We start from the raw sequence: 21,083 nt of genomic DNA on the forward strand, positions 1-21,083 counted from the left end.
AGTAGGGCTGGGCGTGGGAATTATGAGAACTCTGGCTTGTCCAAATGATTCTTCCCGAAATGCAGGTGCGCTGCCCGCCCGCTCCGTCCAAGAACCAGAGAATTGGCCAAGCGAAAGCGCCCCGAGACCCCGCCCAGTCGGCGCCAGGAATTCCACCATCACTTCTTTATTCATCCACGCTCCTGCGCTGTCCTGGGTTAACCTGAAAGTAATCGCGAGACTCAACATGGCTTTTGTGGGGTCCAGAGACAGACAATATTCAGCTCTGCAGGAGCAGGTGTGGGGCAGGGGAGAAAGGGGGCTGTGCTGGGGGTTTCAGGAGTCCACCTTGGAGTTAGGCCCTGAGGATGAATTTGTCAAATGAGGCGTGGTATTCGAGGCCGAGGGAAAGGCAGGAGAGAAAGCGGAGGAGGAGCGAAGACTTGGAGAGTTCGGGAAAACAAGTAGGCACCTTCCCAGAAGTTTGGACAAGATTTGCCCAGCGCCCCTGTGTGGTTTACCCGGAACTCATCCCCCTGGGCCGCTTGCTTCACATAAGGCTACGGAGTAGCCTGATAGAAAATACAGGACTCGAACTCTCTCCTCTCTAATTCCTACTGCCCCGTGCCTGCATTCCTCTCACCCCATTTCCGGTATCTAGGATCCTAAAAGTTTGGTCTAGTGTTGCCATGGGGAACGCCACTTCGTTGCACCTCTCTGCCTTCAGCCCCTGCCTTTTTTCCTGGCACCAGCCAATAGAAACGAAGATCTTCAGTGGGTGGAGGGTGCCTCTTTAAAGACAGCCAATGGTAGCCGAGAACCCTTAGGCACTTTACACGTGCCGTGGAGTGGGCGGGACTCCGTACTTACGGACTCTAATCCTCCAGGTTGGGCAGACAGGCTGGTCGCTGGCTGAGAATCCATGTGGCGCGGTCTCTGTACCCTGGCAGCCCGGGTGGCACGTGGGCCTTGCAGGTGGGATGACCAGGGTAAGGGGTGTGACAGCGTGGGGCGCTGCTTTGGCCCCAAATCCTCTCCCTGGGGCGTGGGGGCTCACTTGCCCGAGGCAGAGCTACCTTTCGCGTTCTCCCAAGCTCCCAGCTGATCTATTCATCCCCCTGCCGTAGAGCCCACATATAGGTCACTTGGCCTTGGAGTCCCCAATCGGGTCACCCTCTGGCCTCAGGTCTTCCAATCTCCATCCCCTAGCCACAGAGACTGTCTCCACTTTGGGCATTTCTCGACCTTCAAACTTTTGATCCACCTGCCTACTCTGAGACAGAGCCTCCAAGATCCACTCTCTCCTCTTCTTTCCCAGACCGTGCACGCGTCAGGGCAGCAGCGCCCCGGCTCCCGGATCTGGGGCCACCATTTTCGCGCTGAGCTCTGGCCAAGGCCGCTGTGCCATTGCCGTGATCCGGACCAGCGGCCCCGCCAGCGGGCACGCCCTCCGGAGTTTAACGGCTCCCGGGGACTTGCCTCCGGCCCGCAGAGCCTGCCTGCGCCTGCTCATCGACCCCCGCTCTGGGGAGCCCTTGGACCGTGCCTTAGTGCTCTGGTTTCCTGGTGAGGGTCTCCAGATCCTGAACATCTTCCTGTAGCCCCCATGGCCCAGTTGACCCCCTTCAGATGTTTACCCACGTTGTGCCCTCCTTCGTCCTCATCACATTAGGTCCCCAGAGTTTCACGGGTGAGGACTGTGCCGAGTTCCATGTGCATGGAGGCCCGGCAGTGGTGAGTGGTGTCCTGCAGGCCCTGGGTGAGTCTGCAGCCTTGGGTTCGAGGTCTGGCCCTGTCAGTGGGCTTGGCCAGGGGCCAGGGGCTCAGTACCTGGGACCATCCCACAGGCAGGGTGCCAGGGCTGCGGCCTGCGGAGGCGGGTGAGTTCACCAGGCGGGCCTTTGCCCACGGGAAGCTGAGCCTGACTGAGGTGGAGGGGCTGGCAGATCTGATCCATGCGGAAACCGAGGCGCAGCGACGGCAAGCCCTGCGGCAGCTGGATGGGGAGCTCGGTCATCTCTGCCGTGGCTGGGCCGAGACCCTCACTAAGGCAAGTCCCCATTTACCCCATTGGCCATTTTCTGCCTCAGAGACCCCACCTCCATCCCCTGCATGAGAGCTTCTGGTCCATGAGCCTCCAATCTGCCCCCTTAGGTTGGGCTGGACCTGGGCAAGTTGGGGGGCTTGGGGATGGGCTTCTGGGTGGTCACACCTCATACTTCCTCTCCCCCAGGCACTGGCCCATATGGAGGCCTATATCGACTTCGGGGAGGATGAGAACCTGGAGGAGGGCGTCCTGGAGCGAGGTGTGTCTGCCTGGGGTCCGGGCAGGGCTACCTGGCATGTCAGCCCCCAGAAGCCCCCTCACTCCCTCCTCTCTGCTTTCCTCTATCCACAGCTGACAGCCACGTGCAGGAGCTGGAGGTGGCACTAAACACACATCTTCGAGATGCCAGGCGCGGGCAGAGGCTCCGCTCAGGGGCACACGTAGTGGTCACTGGACCCCCGAATGCGGGCAAGAGCAGCTTGGTGAACCTGCTCAGTGCGTGCAAGATGGGCAGGGGGCAGGGCCTGAGCTGTTCAGTTGTAGGGAAGGAGGAAGGGGGGATGAAAGCTCTGTCCAACCAGGTGCGGGAGCTTGGGAGAGGGGCCCCCTTGCCTTCACTGACCTCCATCTCCCCTTCCCTGACCCTCTTCCCCTTCCCAGGCCAGAAGCCTGTGTCCATCGTGTCCCCGGAGCCGGGGACCACCCGTGACGTGCTGGAAACCCCTTTGGACTTGGCTGGGTTCCCAGCACTCCTGAGCGACACAGCAGGGTTGCGGGAGGGCGAGGGGCCCGTGGAGCAGGAGGGTGTGCGGCGCGCCCGTGAGAGGTGGGCAGACAGGGTGGTGGGAGAGGGAAACGGGGCCCTTCCTCTTCTTCCTCATCTAAATAAATGTATTTATTTTTCTTCTTGAACCAGAAAATTACCTGGGGACTCTGTGATTTGGGGAGGGCAGCCCTTAGATTTTGGCCTCACCCACGTGTTCTGCCTTGCCCCCACCCCCTGCTCCCCGCTTGGTGCTCTGCCCTGCCCAATGCCCGTGATTGCTCTACTCTGGGGTCACCCCTCTTTTGGTTCTCCTTGCACCCACAGGCTGGAGCAGGCTGACCTCATTCTGGCCGTGCTGGATGCCTCTGACCTGGCCTCTTCGTCTAGCTGCACCTTCCTGGACACGATTGTCATCCCTGCAATAGCTCAGAGCCACAATGTGAACAGCCAGCGCGTCTTGCTGGTGCTGAACAAGTCAGACCTGCTACCTCCGGGAGCCCCAGACCTCAGTCCTGAACTGCCCTCCCACCTGCTGCTGTCCTGCCTGACTGGGGAGGGGCTGGACGGTCTCCTGGAGGCACTAAGGAAGGAGCTGACTGCAGTGTGAGCTGCGCCTGCCCGCCCCGCACCACCCCACAGCCTCCACCAAGTTCAAGTTGGGGGATTAGCCATGGCTCTGGGCACATACCTGCCTACAGGCTCAGTTTCTATATCTGCAGAATGGGTATGACCATCCCCTCTGTGAGTGGTGGTTGCAAAGTTAAGAGAGACCATGTTTTTTGTGTCTTGCAGGTGTGGGGACCCGTCTGCAGGCCCACCGCTTCTGACGAGGGCGAGGCACCAGCATCACCTCCAGGGCTGCCTGGACGCCCTTGGCCACTACAAGCAAGCTAAAGATGTCGCCTTGGCGGCCGAGGCTCTGCGGATCGCCCGGGGGCACCTGGCCTGCCTCACCAGTGGAGGGGGCACTGAGGAGATCCTAGACATCATCTTCCGGGACTTCTGCGTGGGCAAGTGAGGGGACCAGGCTGGATGGATGCCCAGAAGTCTTGAGGCATCTGGGAATAGCTTAGGCCAAGTAAATTCTCATTTCCTAGGGGAAGAACTTGACTGTAAAACAGTGAGTGAGCTCCCTGTTGCTGGTGGTGACCACGCTCTAGCTGGCCACATTCCCTCACAGGGGCTTGCTGGGGGTCAGGCCCTGGAGTAGGGCTGAACAAAGGTCTCTTTGGGCACTTGATGCTGGAGGAGTAGCAGTGGAGGTTTGGTGGGAGCGAGGGGTCGGGTAGGAGGGTCTGAGGGGTCTTCGTTTTATAGTTTTTAATTTATTTTGTAAATACCAAAGAAAAAAAAACTCAGGTGATCTGGAAACATTTAAATGTGGAAATCCTCCTCCCCACCCCCAACTACCACTGGTGTCACAGCATAACTTGTGTCCTTCTAGAACTTTCTCTGTATACTTGTGGATGCACCCGTTTTGTCTTGTGTTTTCTACATACATTGTGTTGTTTGTTGCTCTACAAGTTGTCATTCCTTTTCTGGTATTGACCTTGAAATTTTGTCTCTCGAGTCTTAAAAGGGACTTAAAAAATCCTGGGGGCCTACTCCTTTTCCAAGCTTAGTCTTCACTGATTCTTCCATTCATTTGTTTACTAACTTAGTGAATATTTATCAGGCATCATCTATAGTCTAGGATGGTACACATCATTTTACTGGATCTTTGTAACAGCACAGTGTGGTGGGCAGTTCTAAAGATGAGGAAACAGACTCAGAGTAGTAGCTGGTTGCTGGAGACTCCCAGCTTCGGTATTTGTACATAGGACTGTTCAGCTCTAATCTGAGTCCACTGTGGGCCTTCTGTGCAACTGGCCCAGTGCAGGGTGCTGGGAACAGGGACAGAAACATGCAGGCATCACCTCTCCCCTCGTTAGAGACCTAGCTCCTCCAGTGAGGTCTGATGGCTGCTGTGTCAACTTACAATGAAGGGACATGACCTGGTTAGGGACCTGTGGGCCAGATGCCCTGCAGACCAGACTGGAATAGGCACTAACATCTCAATGGTGAGAAGGAAGCCAGGTAGAGGGAGCTTGTGAGTGTCCCAGGCAAAGGGCACAGCATGTGCAAAGGTCCTGAGGTGGGACATCACCATGTGTTCAAGGAATAGCAAAGTGGCCAGTGTGGCTGGAGCAGAGCGAGTGAGGGGGAGAGAGGAGGGGGGAGAGAGGAGAGAGGCGGCAAGGTGAGTCCTGGGAGAGGAAGGGCTGGCAGTGAGGCCTTTGAATCTGAGATGGGGGCTGCTATGGTGGTGGTGATCCAGCAGAGGGCGCCTTGCTCTAACGAAGTGCAGAGCTCAAGACCTTTAAGGTCCTAGGGATCCAGGCTTCCACACCCACCTGACTTAGGAACAGTCAACTCACCTTGCCAGAGGCAGAAACTGATTCTCAAATCAAGTCAGGACCAACCGCCAGTGTTTGAAGATACAAGCTCTTAGATTCCAGGGGACATGCAAGCAGAGGCTGGGAAGTGTCCAGCGTCCACAAAGGGTATGAGAGGGTCTTCAGGAGGCTCCCACCATCCAACTAAAGGGGACTCCCCCCAACCCCGTATCTCCATAGACTTTATTGCAATATGTCACTATTTGTTGATTCCTTTGCTTATTCAGCAGCTGGAATCACCCCTCAAAGGAGGGCTCCTGGATGGAAAGGGTTACGCAGAGAGCTGAGTCCATTTTGCATAAAAGAATTGATGCCCAGAGAAGAAAAGCAATAATGTGGGTCTCGTGGGCATGGCTGTCCGTAAGTCCTGGCCTGGGGCTTCTGCAGGGCTCCCAGGAGAGATGGGCAGCATCCAGTGGGGAGGGAGGCGCGCTCGGGGCAGGATGCCTGGGCCCCCCGCCTGCCTTCCCTTAGGTCCTGGCACATGGCTGGACCGAGGTCCTTGGCTACAGTCCCTTTCTTCCAAGAAGGGTGAGGTGATTTGTGGGAAGCAGCCATGAGGGTTATTTATAGAGGTCACAGGAAATCCCCAAAGAGTCAGAACGTCACCAGACAGCTGGACCACAGGGTCAGGGAGGGGGTCTGCCAATTGCTCCCAACTGGTACTCAGTCTCTGCCCTCTCCCTGGAGAGCCACCAAGCTGGGGTGAATCAGAGCTATAGGACCAGGGCTGGGAAGAGTGAGGGATGGGGCTGGGGAGGCCCCAGAGAGCGTAAGGGCTATACTTGGGGCATCCTGGAGGTGGGATCTTTGGGGCTGGGTCTTAGAGGAAAAAGAATTTGTCAGGTAAGAAAAGGCAGTCTAGTCTGAGGGCACAGTGCAAATTACAAGAGTCAGTCTAGCCCTGGCTGGTGTGGCTCGGTGGATTGAGCGTGGGCCTGCGAACCAAAGGGTCACTGGGTTGATTCCCAGTCAGGGCACATGCTTGGGGTGCACAAGAGGCAACCACGCATTGATGTTTCCCCTTTTCCCTTCCCCTCTGTCTAAAAATAAATAAAAATCTTTAAAAAATTCTTTTTAAAAAAAGTCCTGGCTCGTGTGGCTGTGGCTCAGGGGATTGCAGGCCATCTTGCAAACCAAAGTGTCGCCTGTTGGATTCCCAGATATGGCACGTGCCTCAGTTGCAGGCCAGGTCCCCAGTAGGGGGCGTGCAAGAGGCAACCACACATTGATGTTCCTCTCCTCTTTCTCCCTTCCCCTCTAAAAACCTAAATAAATAAAACCTTTTTAAAAGCATTGAAAAAAATTTTTTAAAAATTAAGATAAATAAAATCTTCAGGGGGGACAAAGTCAGTGTAGCCCTGGCTGGGTGGCTTACTTGGTTGGAGCTTTTTCCTGTACAACAAAAGGTTGCAGGTTCAATCCCCAGTCAGGTAGTTTACAGGAGGAAATTGATTAATGTTTCTCTCACATCGATATTTCTCTTTCTCTCTCTAAATAAAAATCAATAAACAGCCCTGGCTGGTGTGGTTCAGTGGATTGAATGCTTGCCTGCAAACTGAGAGGTTGCCCATTCGACTCCCAGTCGGCACATGCCTGGGTTGTGGGCCAGGTCCCCAGTTGAGGGGGGTGTGAGAGGCAACCAATCAGTATGTCTGTCTCCTGTACAGTGATGTTTCTCTCCTCCTTTCTCCTCTCTCTAAAAGTAAATAAATAAAATCTTTTTTAAAAATCAGTAAACATATCCTCCAGTGAGGATTAAAAAAATGTTAGTGACTGACCAGAGAATTAAATGTCCAAGACAGCTGGAGACCAGAGTCCATTGCGCATGGGGGAAGCGGGCACAAGAGAGATGAAGAACTGGACGTTGTGTCCAGGGTAGTGGGGAGCTCTGTGACAAGGGGCATGTGGTCAGATCCCACAATGGAAAGGTCCCTCTGGACCAGCATGGGGGCCATGGCGGAGGCAGAGGCTGAGGTCTAGGTGTCGGAGGACTGAGTAGGGGGCTGGTTGGAGGGAGGACATTCAGGGATGCTCTGGATGGGAGAGACCAACCAAGAGTAAGAGACCTGTACGCATGTGTCCAGAGAGTTTAGAATGATTTTGTCACAACCATTTCTCAGGTGGGAACATGGAGGCTGAGATGGACTGAGTCCAGATTTAATTCCGGGATGTCCGGCTCCAGACCCAAACTCGGGTGTCTTACAGTTGCTGGGACTGGCCCATGTCAGCAGGCTGGGACTTCAGGCTGCCCAGGCGCTAGGCTCAGGGTCACGGGGATGTCCCCACTTCCTTGGGGCCTCCAGACTAGTCTGTCTGGGCGCCTGGCCTGGCTGACCCCCCTGCCCTGACTTGGCAGGGCCCCAGCCGAATGTTTCCTGCAGCCGCTGTCGCTCACCCGCATTTCCGTATCCAGGAAGTATCGCTCCTTTGTCCCTCCAGACTTGCCTGCTCTAAGCGTGTGTTGCCAGCCCCAGCTCCTCGTGACTCATCCCCCTCCCTGTCCAGGGTCCCGGGGGATGGACTGGGAGGGAATCAAGGTCGGTCGGGTGGGGGGGGGTGGTACAAGCTGAGATTCTAGATCACAGTTTTTAGCTTGTTTCTCCATTGGTGACCATTTGCTTTTTTCCCCTCGGAGTTATTACATTTCAGGGATAAGACACCAGGAATGGGGAGGCTGAGTCAAAGGGTTGGTGCATCTTTATATGCATATTTTTTAATCCTCACCCAAGGAAATTTTTTTCACTGTTTTTAGAGAGAGAGGAAGGGTGAGAGAGAAATACTGATATGAGAGAGAAGGATTGATTAGTTGCCCTCTCCCTCCCCCCTGGCCCGCCCTGGCACCGGTCTGTAGATTGAGCCCACAACCTAGGTATGTGCCCTGACCAGGAATCAAACCCACAACCTTCCAGTTACGGGCCGACACTCCAACTGAGCCACACTGGCCGGGGTGGTACGTCTTTACTTTTACTAAATATTGCCAAACCAATTTCCAGAAGAGAAATGACAAGATTTTCATTTATACCGGTCCTGTAGGAAAATGCCCCCTTCTTTTTACATCCTCACTAGCAGTAGGTATTAATGGCTTTTAAACTTTTTTTACCAGTCTGCTGGGTACAATGTGATTTTCCTGTGTTCCTCTAGTGTGCTTTTCCCTGGCTACCAGATCATGAAGTTGAAGTGCTCCCAAAGTAGACTGGTGAACTTTCTGACATCCCATCTTGCCACAAACAACAAAACAAATGGCCTGAGACTTTTGTGACATTGTTCCTGGAATAATTTTGGCAAGGAGGAGTTCCTGCAATTCACGACAGGCTGCGGTAACCTCAGCAAACGTTGTCAAGACTTGGGGGAATCTTTGCAAATCTAGAAAAATGAAAGCTACAAATGGATAATCTGGTCTCTAAGAATCTGCTTGGTGAACATCTGCTCTCTTCAAGAAACACAAAATTGACGACACTGCTGTATCTTCCCACACAGAGTTGCCCAGGCCTTGGGGGAAGCTGGAGTTCCCCCACGTTCGCTCTGGGTCTTCTGGCCCAGGGACATTGGGGCAGGGGTTTTCCAGCTGTTATCTTCTTTCTAGTGTTTTCCTTTCTCAAGGCCAGGTGATGTCGTTTCAAAGTATAAATCATGACTCTGGAGGCATTGAAGGGATCGATAACATTTATTTAGTGCCACTAACATTTTATAGGGGCCACAGGCAGGGTAAGGGGGGACAGGGAGTGAGGGAGCCGTCCCTTGCTGGCCACGATGACGGGCCAGCGGGCTAATTCGCCCTTGGACTAGATGCTCCCTGGCGTGCAAGGAGGGCCTGGAAACTCTCCCAGGGATGGCGGTGAATGCCTTCCTGTTCTCACTTCGCCAGGCCCGAAGTGCCGTGGGTGAGGAAGCGTCGGGGAGATAAGGGAATCGGGAGTGGGGGAGGGGAGGAGGCCCTGGGCCGTGAGGGGATGCCGTGGGCGCCTTGGCCTGCGCGTGTTTGGGGCTGTGATGTTGGGTGAGGGTTTGGCAGAGGTGTGCGCATCATGTCACCGTGTCTGTGTGATGATACTACCATGTCTCCGTGGCTTGTCACCGTGGCCTCTGTGGGTGAGGGACCGTGCGGAACGGGTGCGGGTCTGTGAGAGCGCTGGGGGTCTGCCAGGGGTGTGGGGAGGATGAGCATGGGGTGCGGGCCAAGGGTGCCCACTATGGTGTGTCAGCATGGAGGCCGCCTGACTGCAGCCCTTGCTGTGTCGCACGCTGCGGGCGTCTCGCTGCAACAGGTCTGCAGGCTGGTGAGTCGGGGCCACCCCTCTGTCCTCGGGCCTGGAGCTTTCTCAGCCACTAGGGCAGAAAGGAAATGGGAATACAACAGACAATCAGACAGACAGATGGACAAATCTTGTCCCGGGCCTGCCTCCTGCCCCAGCCCCTTGATGCCACCAAGGACTCTTCGGTTCCTTCAGGGCTTGCCCCTCACCCCCATAGACTCCTCCTTGTGGAACGCCTTTGGGATGGTGGCTCGGAGACGTGTGCCTCTCCGTCACCGGGAAGGAAAGGCTGAGGGTCAGCGGGCCCCGCCTGTGCTGCAGTCTGCCTGGCTCTCCTCTTTGCCCCCTAAGGCCCTGGGGCTCCTGGGAGTTTGCCCTGTTCACATCCACCCCCACACACATCCATTCCCAGGAGGGTTTTTTCCTAATGAGCAGCCCCTACTCATCTGCTCCCCAGGCTGCCCCAGCCCCCCACCCCGCACCCTCCCTGTGCCCTCAGGACAAAGCCTGATCCTCTGATCCTCTCGATCTGGACTTCAAGGCGCTATCCCCTCTTCTCCACCAGGCCTCCTCTCAGGGACTCAAACCCCGCCACAGCCCCCCCAGACCCCAAGGACTTCTGTCCCACTTCCTCTCCACCCCCCTCTGCGGAGCCGTCCTGCTGCCTTTGGGAATGCCCTTCCCCGCCCGCCCCTCCCCCCCCACCTGGCAAAGGTTCTCGTGAGGGGTCAGGGGTTGGCGCAGAGACTGTTTCCTGGTGGGGGAGGAGGGGGCCACGGCCAAGTCTGCTTCCGCTGGCCCCCTCCCTTCCTTCCCTGGCTCTTCCCTGGGGCCCTAGCCTCACGTTCCTGGTTCCTTCCCTGGCTCCGGTTCACCCTCCCTGGCTCCAGCCTCTGTCTGACACGCGTGCCTCCCTCACTTCTGCCCGCCAGCCTACAGGGAAGGGTCACCCCCTGGCCATTTTTCACAGACCGAGGCCCCTGAACACCGACTTCTGACCTGAACCAGTGCAGGCGCCTTCATGCTGATCCCTGGCTCCCACCTTCGCCCCTACCATGACCAGAAGGTGCTAACCCCTGAATCAGGGCACATCCTCCTCTGCTGACAGCAGTGTCCTCACCACAGAGCCCTGCCTAATCTGTTCCCTTGTCACCTCCTTGATCTCCCTCTCCTTCCTTGATCACTTGGCTCCAGCCATATCAGCCTCCTCACACAAACTCACCAGTCATGGCTTGGCCTCAGGGCCTTCGCACAGACTGTGCAGCTGCCTGGTGCCCTCTTCCTAGGAACGCCCACCCCCGTGGCTCCTCCCTCACCTCCTTTAGTCCCCTGCTCAAGTGTCGCCTTCTCAGGGAAGCCTGCCCTGCCCCCTCCCCCCTTCGTGGAAAATTCTAACTTGCCCACACTCTCCCATCCCTGTCCTCTCTCACCCATCACCAAAGGGCCTTATAACGACTCATTCGTCTGGTTTATTATCCATCTCCCCACAGATGTCTCCTCACAGAGAATGTGAGCCCCACAGGGCGTGAGTTTCTGCACTTCATTCCTGCCTGTGTCTGGCACCCAGCGGTGGTTCAAGAAATACGGGATGAATGAACAAACAAATCGTAATTGCGATGGCAGCAAACTCCAGGGACGCCCCCGCCCCCCCCCCGCCCCCGCCCCCGTGTGCCTGGCCTGAAACCAGGGCTGAACTCCTGTCTTTGACCTTCCACATTGTGACTTTTCTACCTCCAGCCGTGTAGCCCCTAAGCCAATATTTTCTTAACATATCTTCATCTCAACCGTGTTTTCTTTAAATTCATTAAATTGACCGCCGGCGGACACCCAGTCTTACCAAGCATAGGAAAGCTCATGAACTCGCCATTAATAGAAAATGACCCTTAAAATGTGCAATTAAGAAGCAAGACCTTGTGCTCAAGCCCTAGAAATGCTGGGCCCTGGGTCTGCCCTCGCTTAGTGAACACAGGAGAGCGGTACATGCGTGGGAGGCCGCAGGGCCAGTTAGCGCCAGGGGGGATTTTCTCCAGGTGCAGGGGAATCAGACTGAGAAGGAAACCAGCTCCTAGGTTGTGGGGTGGGCGATCCGACGCTGGACCGCAGACCTGGCCCCTGATGGGGCGTACCTAAAACGTGGACATTGTGATTCTCTGGCCGGTGAATCACTGGCGGTTACCCACTGACCGGCCAAGTCGGGACTTGAACCCAAAGCGGATGGTCCTGGCCTGCTTTATCTCCGGCCCCTTCCTCAAGGGGAGGATAGTCAAGGCTGGAGCCCAGTGTGCCAGAGGCCCTTCCTGCGAACATGCAGAGAGAAGCAGGGGGGGCCCAGGCCTAAGAGGGCATTGTTCTCTCAGCTGGGGGCCAACACTTGGGGTAAACAATGTCAAGAGCTTCCCCGGTCTCAGCTGGGACCCGGACAGGCCTGGCTCCACCCTGACTTGCTGACGCATGACACCTGGGCCGATCCCTTCCCTGGGGCCTCAGTTCCCTCTCTGAGCAATGGGATAATAATAGAACCTCCTTCCTCCCACGATGGCTCCAGGCCAAGATGGGGAAAGGAAACCTATCTGCTCTGATCAGGGGCTTCTCCGGGCCCTCTTGCCCGGCTCTCTGCAGGCCGCCTGAGGCTGAGGGGTGTTGCTCAGGCAGAGCCCTCCGGAGCGAGGAGACCAGTCCCTCAACGGGCGAGCTCCTGTTGGAGGGGGTGTGTAGTGGAGAGGGAGGCACTTGTGGTGAACGCTGGGCTCTTGAGGACGGACCTCTGGACCCAAGGCCCGCACTGAGCACCCTGAGTTTGAAACAGACTCAGGTGGACAATAGTCTGGTTGGGAAACCTCAGGCTTTGGGGTCCGAGGGATCTGACTTGAAATCTCGGTGCCTCCCTGGACCTCAGGTCCCAAACGGCAAATGGGATTGAGGATCCCCGGGGCCTAGGCCAGCGGTGTGTTACTGACGGGGAGTGTGGCCTCTACCTCAGGGGGAGCATGGGGGGCTCCTGGGCTGGCGGCCCTGAGGGGCGGGGAGGAGGGCCACGGCACGGAGCCGTGACCTGAGCGTGCGCCAGCCGCCCTTGAGATCCCCTGCCAAGGCCCCCAGCCTTTGCTGGATGGCACTTTACTGTTGCAATGCGTTCCCATGACCTTGATTTCAGAGGCCCCCATTTTTGTAGAATTAGAAAGTGAGGGGTGGAGCTAGGGCCCAAGGTCGCACTCACATACTGCTCTCCCTCCTTTCCTGCCTCCACCGCGGCCGCCCTCCCCCACCCCGGTCCAGGCCACTGGACCTTCTCCCCGGCTATTCATGCTGCCTGGAGAGCTGCTGGCCTGCCCTCCCCGGGCCTGCTCCTGCCCGCCTTCCAGTTCAGGGGTCCCCTGCCCACCGAGGTGCTCCCCTGCCTGCCTGAAGCCTGATCGCCTGGGCTCACGCCCAGCCCGCTCCTCCCCAGCTGGGTTACCTGCAGCGTGGTGCACACCCCTCTGCGCCTCGCTCTTCACCCAGAAAGTGGGAGGAAGAGCAGCTCACCAACTGCTAGGCTGAACGAGTTAATAGCGCCGAGTGCTTAGACCTGTGCCAAGCTCACACTGAGAACCTAAGGTTGTGGGCTCTTGGTCACTCTTCGCAGCACGGCTCCATCACTGTCTGTCTCGTGCACCACTCAGAGGTTTATGAACGGAACTGCGCGCATCTTGGTCACTGCTGTGTCCTCAGGGCCCCACATAAGGCCTGGCACACAGCGAGCACTCAATTAAGAAAGCAGTGAGTGTGAGCTGAGCCTCCCCCAACCCCTAGACCTGAGACGAAAGCACTGAGACTGAACACCTCAGCCTGCCGGGCGCCTCACCTGGATATGGCTGTGTTGCCTGCAGGGAGCTGCTGGGACTCCAGGATCTTCTTCTTGAATTCCTCCAGGCCAGCCGGGTCTGCCGAGAGAGGGGGTTAGGCCCAACCTGCGGCCTTAGGAGCCCCTTCCCCTGGCCTAGGGATAGGCAGCAGCCCCCCTTCCTGGTTCTGCCCTCACTCACCGATGGGCGGGGGGTTCGGGGCGGGTCCAACAGGTCTTGGCACAGGCCCTATCTGTGACTGCAAGAAGAAGGATAGAGGGAGGTTGGTAGACGCTGAGACCCCTGAACCCGAGTGCCAGGGAGATTCCTGTCCCTTCATGCCCTTGGAGACCGGCTGTGAGGTTGTCCCAAGGTGGAGAAATGGACAGGTGCTCATGGGGGACACAGATGCTAATGGAAGAATAATCAACGCCTATGCCCACTTGCCCTCACACAACTGGGGACACCAGGGACTGGCTTTACTCGGCAGATCCCCAGAGACCCCACTCTGCAAGGCTAGCCTGCCACGACCCCCGCTGAGTCCATCCACCCAACCCAGCCCCCCTTCAGATCGAAGCCAACCCACTCTGTAAATCCCTGGACCCCAATTCTTAATGCCATGCCTCAAACACCCTTGAGCCAATCCTCCGAAACCTGAAATCCAAAACCAGTTCTGAACTCAGTTCCCTAAAATCTGATCCCAACGTGAAAATGGAGCCTTTATTTGAATTAAACTCTAACGTAAACACAATCCCAATGACAAACACAATTTGATGTAGCTTTACATCTAATCCTGGCCCCAACCCATCACCTAGATCCACGCTGTGAAAAATCCACGCCCAATGCCGTTGCCCCCACCTCAGCCCCGGGACCCACCGTGGCCACCCACAAGCACATCCCCAAGGTCGCACTCCAACCTAACTCTACTTAGACACCCCAGCCTCTACCTGAAACAGAGCCCCAACCCAGCCCCACCTCAAGGTCGGCATCCACACAGCTTCTGTTCTAAATCCAGCCTTGAGCCTCACCTCAACCCCAATGTATCCCCATCCTAACCGGTGTCACTTAATTCTTCACCTGAAATATATTCCAGTGCCAGCCCGACTCAGCTCCCAACCAGCTGCCCTAAACCGAACGCAACTTCAACTCCTAACCTACGGTCTCTGTCAGCCCCTGCTGCACCTAATGCCCATGGAACCCTAAATCCACTCTTGGCCCTGAACTTCTGATCATCTGTAGGCCCAGCAGCCACCTACTCCCCACCTGAGCCTCAACTCCAGTTTCAGTGCCTCAGCCCAGCCCCAAAGCCACTGACATCCACATTCACTCCTCGCCCAACCCTAGACCCAACAGCCACCCTGCACGCAACACCGGACCCAACTTCTAACCTTTTCAGGTAATCCAAACCCCAAACTCAATCGCAATTCTAAGACTAATGAGGTAGAACCCTAATCTTAACCCAAACCAATTCTAGACGCGGCAGTCACCTAGAACTCACCTTGACCCAGCTTTAAACACACATTCAACATCCGCATCAAGCAAGCCTTTCTCTAGACTTGCCTTAACCCTCACTGTGACCCCAGTGCCACTCACAGCCCTAACCTATTGCCACCTGATCTTTTGATTCAACTCAAAGAATTCCCAACCCTGACACCGAACTCAGCGAGTCCCTAATCTTCACCCTAAACCAATGCTGAGGCCCACCCAGCTGCCGTAAACTCACCACCAATCCTTAACCCTTTCTCAGTGTCGTTCACTATTTCAAACTCCACCCCAATCTTAATGCCAATAAAATCCTACATGAATACATAACCATAATCCTTAAATCAACTGTATACTCAATAGCCACCTATGTGTGATCCTACCTTAAATTTTAAGTCCACCGTTAATGCCTCAACTCAGCCTGATCACAGAGCACCTTCTGTTCTAGATTTTCCCCTCACTCAACCCTGGACCCAGCAGCCACCCTACCTCCGACCCCAGCCTTAACCGCACACTCTCCCCTAGTGTTGGTCCCATTCCAAACCTGGCCCCTATCCTAACTAATGTCAATGAAATTCTCAGGTGAGTCCCAACTAACCCCAACACAAACCAACCTCAAACCCACGTTAAGCATCACCACCAGTTTGGCCTCTAGGCCCAACCCTAATGCCCCCTGATCCCAGGGCCACCAGCCTACCTGGGCCTTTATGCAGGTGTCCAGGGCCGAGTTTCTGACTTCAAGCTGCATCTTGAGCTGCTCGATCTCCCGCTTCCTCTCATCCAGCTCCTTGGCCAGGTTGTCTCGCTCCTTCCGCAGCGTTGCCTTGTCCTCCAGGGCTAGCTGGGTCTGCTTGGCGCACTCGGCCTGGAGCTTGGCCTCCCCGGCCTGGGCTTCCCTTTCCACCTTCTCCTTGGCCTCCTGAGTGGCCCGCAGGCTCTGCTCGACCTCCAGCTTCTGGCGCTGGAGGTCTGAGTTCTCGCGGGCCACACGCTCAATGCCAGACCGCAGGCTCCGGGCCAGCTCCTCCACTTTGGCGCTCATCAGGGTAGGCATGTGGTCGCAGGTTCTCCGTATGGAGGCCAAATCCATGCTGAGGGGATGGTACGGCGTGTAGCCTATTGATTCGAGGGAGCGCGGGATAAGCGAGTCCTTCCAGATGTTGCGCAGGTCCGCCTCAAACTTGTCCTTTTCCAGTGGGAGACAGAGGGCCTGCACCTTCTGCAGCCGGTCCACGGCTAGCTGTCGCTCCTGCCGCAGCTGCTCCTGCGCCTTGCTGCAGTCAGCCAGGTGCTCCTCCACCACCCGCTTGCTCAGCGCCAAGCCCTCCTTGTCTTTGGTGCACACAGCCTTCTCCTTGGCCAGCTCCACCTCCAGCATCTTGGCCTTCTGGTTCAGCAGGATAAGCGAGGCTAAAGGCACAGGATGACAGGACTCAGGAAAGTTGGGGGCTGTCAAGGAAGTGGACGGGGAGGCCACCACCCTGTCTCCCCGCTGCCCAGACCACTCACTGTTGTAGCTCTTTTCAGTCTCCTTGAGTTGTTCTTGGCACTGTTTCTCGCTCAGGATAATGGCAACCATGTACCTCTGGTTGTTCACGTAGACCACCTGCCCGGGCGGCACAGAGGACAGAGTTCAGAGGGGCCTGTGGGCCCCTAGGCCCCGGGCTGCCCAGACCCTCCGGACCCCAGATCCGGGCCCCACATCGAGCACCCCCATGGCCTAGCTTTGCCCAGGTCATGAGGGCCCGGCTGCTGTGTAGGCAAAGCTCTTACAATGAATACAGTTCGGCAAGAAAAAGAAGGAAGCTCTGACACAGGCTTCAACCAGGATGAACCTTGAAAACATGATGCTGAGTAACAAAAGTCAGTGACAAAAGGCCACATAGTGTCAATTCTATTTAGGAAAAATGTCTAGAATAAGCAAATCCATAAGAGATAGAAAGCAGATTCATGGTTCCCAGAGGCTGGGGGTAGGGAGGGAGGAGTGCGGAGCGTCTGCTAATGGGGACAGGGTTTCCTTTCAGGGTGATGAAAAACAGCCTAAAATTATTTGCGGTGATGGTTGCACAGCTCTGTGAATGGACTAAAAATCACCGAACTGTACCTTTTAAATGGGTCAATTATATGGCACGTGAATTAAGCGTCTACGATTCAACAAAGGCCATGACTTCCAAACTTTGGAACAGAGCCCTCTGTAGAAATTCAACAAGAAAATATATGGAGACTGCAGACGGCTTGTCCTTCTGTCACTCCTTGTCCTGAGGAAGCTGGGCCTGTGCTAGTGCCTCGGGTTCAGGAGGCACAGAGGGCGCTCTGGAAGCTTCAGTTACTTCTGCTTTTACACACCTCAGCCACGGAAGGGGAAGGGGGCTGCAGGGGCAGACAGAGTGAGTTGGAGCCAAACGCAAAGTGAGAAAGAGGCTAGATCCGTTTAGAACAAGTGTCAAAAGGGGCCCCGCGATGTCTGACTACATCCTGGGTCAGGGTCCTGGCGCCTTGACACCATGGCAGTGAGCAGACCCTAAAAAAAAACATATCACTGAGTTCACTTCTCCTTTCTCATCCAGGCTCTCAGGACCAGAAGTGCAGTCGCCTTTGCACAAAATTTAGGAAAAAGCGTGTTTCTTAGCACAGATAGAATTGGGGAAAGAGCAAGGTTCACATCTGCTGCCATCAGACACTGGGGCAGCCGCCGGGCAGCCGGGGCGGGCCCAGCGGCTGCGGCGCAGCCACCAGCCCCCTCCCTCTGGGGCGGGGGCGTGGGATCCAGGGCTGCCCCAGCAGAAAACCCCGAGGGGTTCCAACCCAGAGGAATTTGTCGACTCAAAGGGAATCAAAGCATGGTTTTCAAAATTTAAAGTTGTGAAGATCTAGATTCTTAGATTTCTGATCTTCTGTGGCAGAGTCAGAATCCTGGGGCACGTGCACGTGTCTAGTACTTTATGACCCTGATTCCCTCCTGATGACTCCTCGGCGGGCGGGGGCGGCAGTGTGTGTCCTGGACGATCCAAATTCCCAGGAAATGAGACAACTGAGGAGCCCACCCCAACCGGGGAGCGGGGCGCGGCTTGAGGAAGTAACAGCCCTGCCCTTGAGTCTGAGGGGCATGTGCCCATGATAGGGGTCTGTCCAAGCGGGGACCCGCCCTGCTCTGGGGTCTGAGGGAGGATGCACCCCATTTGAGGGTCTGATGGGGAGCCCTTCTTCCCTGAGAGCCTGAGGGGAGACCCGCCCTGCTCTGAGAGTATGAGGGGGGCCAGTCTGCTCTGCGGTCTGAGGAGGGACTCCCCCCCAATTCTGGGGGTCTGACGGGCACCTGAAGCCATTTGGGAGTCTGAGGGAGATAAGCTCTGCCCTGGGGCCAGAGAAGGGGAGGCATGGCCCTTCCTGGGGCACTTCTGAGGGGGTCTTTCTGTCCAGTGAGGAGGGCTGGGTGGTCGGAGGATCCAGCAGAGGTTTACCCTTCCCCCCACCCCCTCTTCCACCCGAGCCAGCCAGGACCCCTCCTGTGGGAAAATTCTAGACTATCCCCACCCAGCCTTCCTCCCCATCCCAGCCAAGGCCCAAGTGGAGAGCCCCCTCCTCAGTGTCTCTGGCACCAAAACCTCCACAAGGCGCACGTGTGGCATGTGTGCGAGGGAACACGGGCGATTGCCCAGCGAGTGTGACATGAATGTGAGGGGTGAGAGTCCCCGTGAGATCCCTGTGTGCGCCGCTGGGACTTTTTCCTGGGGGCCATCTAGGGAAAGCTGCCTCCTCAAGCCTGCATTTCCCCATCTTCAAAAGGGTTGAGTTTCTCCCTGCCTCGTGGGCATCAACCATGAGATGGTATTTCTAAAGCGGACACTAGCGTAAGGCAAATATTAGCCATTCATACTTATCACTAAGACGGAACCGAAAGTTCAGAGTTTTTACTGAGTCAATTTTTGCGTGCAGTATATTGCAGCTGGCATATTCCGGGCACTTTTTGAATATAAATCTCAGGTCTGATGCCCAGTTACACTGGAATTCCAGATAGATAATGAATAGTGTGGGTGCTTTTTTTTTTTTAAGCATATCCCAAATATTGCATGGGATAGACTTGTATAGACAAAACGTGCATCGCTGATGTACTAGGGCTCCTCATGCAAAATGTAGGGTCTGTGCCTCCCCATCTCATGCGTGGGGAAACTGAAGCTCAGAGAGGTGAGGTGACTTTCCTGGGGTCACCAGGGCCAGTGTCCGGCCCTTGGCCTTACCCGGTCGGCCTGGCACTGGCGAAAGCTGGCGTTGATCCGGTCCAGGTCCCGGCGGGTGCCCAGCAGCATCCGCATGATGGTGTCCTTGGCCTGGGTGGTGAGGTTGAGCTCCTTGGACAGGTTGGCCTGGCTGCCCGAGAGCCCCACGACCTGGCTGTACAGGCCATCAGCCCGGCGCTCGGCGGCCTGCAGGTTGGCCTCGGTGCTCACGTGCACGTTGCCGTAGACCATGAAGAGGACCAGGCCCAGGATGATGAGGAACTGGATGAGTGAGACAAAGAGGAAGAAGTAGCGCAAATAATACCAGCAGCCCTGAGAGCTGGCCCCCGCCCGTGAGTAGGGCCCTCCGTGCTCCACAGCGAGGCCCATCTCCTCCCGGGGCTGCTGCCTGGTGCGCTGGTGCTGCTCCGCTGGCTGCTCCGCTCTGGGTAGAGGCTGTGCCCCTTCTGGACCCTGCCGCCCACAGGGGGGAGTGTTTATATTACTCTTAATACTTCCTCTGCCTGGCTCCTTCCTGGCCAGGAGGAAACAGGGAGCAGTGGGTTATCTCAACACTCCCACCCAAGCTGTGAAGGGAGGGTGTGGCGGGAGGGCGGGGGCAGTGTGGGAGGAGCCAAGGCCTGGCTGGCCTCTCTGAATAACAGTGGGTGGGCACCAACTGGGTGACTGGGCTTCCTCAGCCTCTCTGAGCCTCAGTTTCTTCACTTGCTCCTGCTCTGTGCTAGACGCTCTTTTCAGCACTTGCAGCATATTAGTCACGTCAGCGTCCCTGTCGTGCTGAGGAGGAAAACTGAGGCACAGCACAGGGAGGAAGAGGGACCGGCCCTGGGCCTTAAGCTGTTAGTTCACCGAGTTCGCTCACCTCCCAGCGGGTTGGCTAGAGACCCGTGCCCACCGCACAGGGCGTGTCAATTAAATGGGCTGAATTCTGCAGAGAGCTGATCCGTGGATGGTGGTGGAATGGACTCCCCAAGTTGTCATCCTCCCCAGTCCCGGCTCACATAGGTGCTTAATAAATGCCCTGGGAGCAGCAGCACAAGCAGCGATGAACGTGGAGCCGAGGGAGAGCTGGTTTGGCTTGTGTGAGCTCATGGGAGGGGCTTCTTCTGTCTGTGCTTCAGCTCTCCCGTCTGAGACAGGCAGGACGGTGTGCGTGGCGCCCGGTCACAGGGCTGCAGGGGGAAGCTGTTGTTGTTATTACTATCGCTTCCTGCTGGAAGCACTATTTTGGGGCTCCGTGAGATGGTGAACAGGAAGTGCCAGATAGGTGGGGGTCACCCCCAGGTGGGCATGGAGGAGATTTTGGAACCAAGGAGCAAAGAGTTCTGGGTGCGCCCTCCTATCTGGTTATCACCCCAGAACCAGGAGCATCAGAGAAACCCTCCACGCTGGGTGGTGCCAGGCCCTTCCAAGAGGCATCCACGCCAGCCCCAGCTGGAAGGGGCCCTCAGGCCTGGGGAGACGGAGAGGGACACAGCCCCCAGGCCCGTGGGGTCAAGGGTGGCAGGAAGGAGGGACAGAGTCGAGGAGAAAGGGACAGGAGAAGGCAAGGAGGGTGGACCTTATTTGGGTGGCAGTCGCTGTTCACTGCCTGGTGGGGGTACGGCAGGGTGAAGGCAGCTGCAGGGGACCCATCCCCCATTGGCCAGCGTAATGGAGTGGGGGGTGTTGATGGTGGGGAGGGGGACTCCAGGGTGGTGTCCACCAAGGAGGCAGAAGTTGTGTAGGGAAGGAGGAAGTTCCCAGGGGTAGGCAGGAAATCCCTGTCTGACCTTTGGTCCTCAGAGCTACCCGGTGATTCCTGATTCCCAGACCCTTCCCATCTGGCTCCCGAAGGGAGGAGGGCTGGGGGCTGCGAGTGGTGCCCAACCAGCTATTCTCTGAGGTTGGCCAGGTCCACGCAGAGTCCCCCCATCCCGGCAGGTGGGAGAAGGACATCTTCCATCTTCCTTAATGGGGGCCATAGAGGCAGAGAGAATTCATGGTTGCAATTTAGAGCTGGGGAGTTAAGCTCTGGCTGTGCCACTTATCAGTGTGTGACCTCAGACCGGTGACC

General features: G+C 56.5%; 2 protein-coding genes across 2 annotated transcripts; one reads left to right on the plus strand and one right to left on the minus strand.

The window, feature by feature from the left end:
- Positions 1 to 849: 849 nt before the first annotated feature.
- GTPBP3 (GTP binding protein 3, mitochondrial) lies at positions 850 to 4,978 on the plus strand. The gene is made up of 9 exons (XM_054578693.1): positions 850 to 954; positions 1,298 to 1,545; positions 1,652 to 1,738; positions 1,827 to 2,029; positions 2,213 to 2,285; positions 2,378 to 2,521; positions 2,687 to 2,852; positions 3,117 to 3,395; positions 3,585 to 4,978. Exons 1-9 carry the CDS (start codon positions 902 to 904, stop codon positions 3,808 to 3,810), a joined length of 1,479 nt encoding a protein of 492 aa, XP_054434668.1. The 5' UTR covers positions 850 to 901; the 3' UTR covers positions 3,811 to 4,978.
- Positions 4,979 to 8,911: 3,933 nt separating this feature from the next.
- PLVAP (plasmalemma vesicle associated protein) lies at positions 8,912 to 19,435 on the minus strand. The gene is made up of 6 exons (XM_054578696.1): positions 19,028 to 19,435; positions 16,299 to 16,395; positions 15,487 to 16,199; positions 13,509 to 13,566; positions 13,328 to 13,406; positions 8,912 to 9,556 (listed from the first exon to the last, which is right to left on the minus strand). Exons 1-6 carry the CDS (start codon positions 19,394 to 19,396, stop codon positions 9,550 to 9,552), a joined length of 1,323 nt encoding a protein of 440 aa, XP_054434671.1. The 5' UTR covers positions 19,397 to 19,435; the 3' UTR covers positions 8,912 to 9,549.
- Positions 19,436 to 21,083: the final 1,648 nt, after the last annotated feature.

Source organism: Pteronotus mesoamericanus, unplaced genomic scaffold (assembly GCF_021234165.1).
Source record: "Pteronotus mesoamericanus isolate MK-2021 breed Mesoamerican mustached bat unplaced genomic scaffold, CSHL_Meso_final contig_502, whole genome shotgun sequence".
NCBI lineage: Eukaryota > Metazoa > Chordata > Mammalia > Chiroptera > Mormoopidae > Pteronotus > Pteronotus mesoamericanus.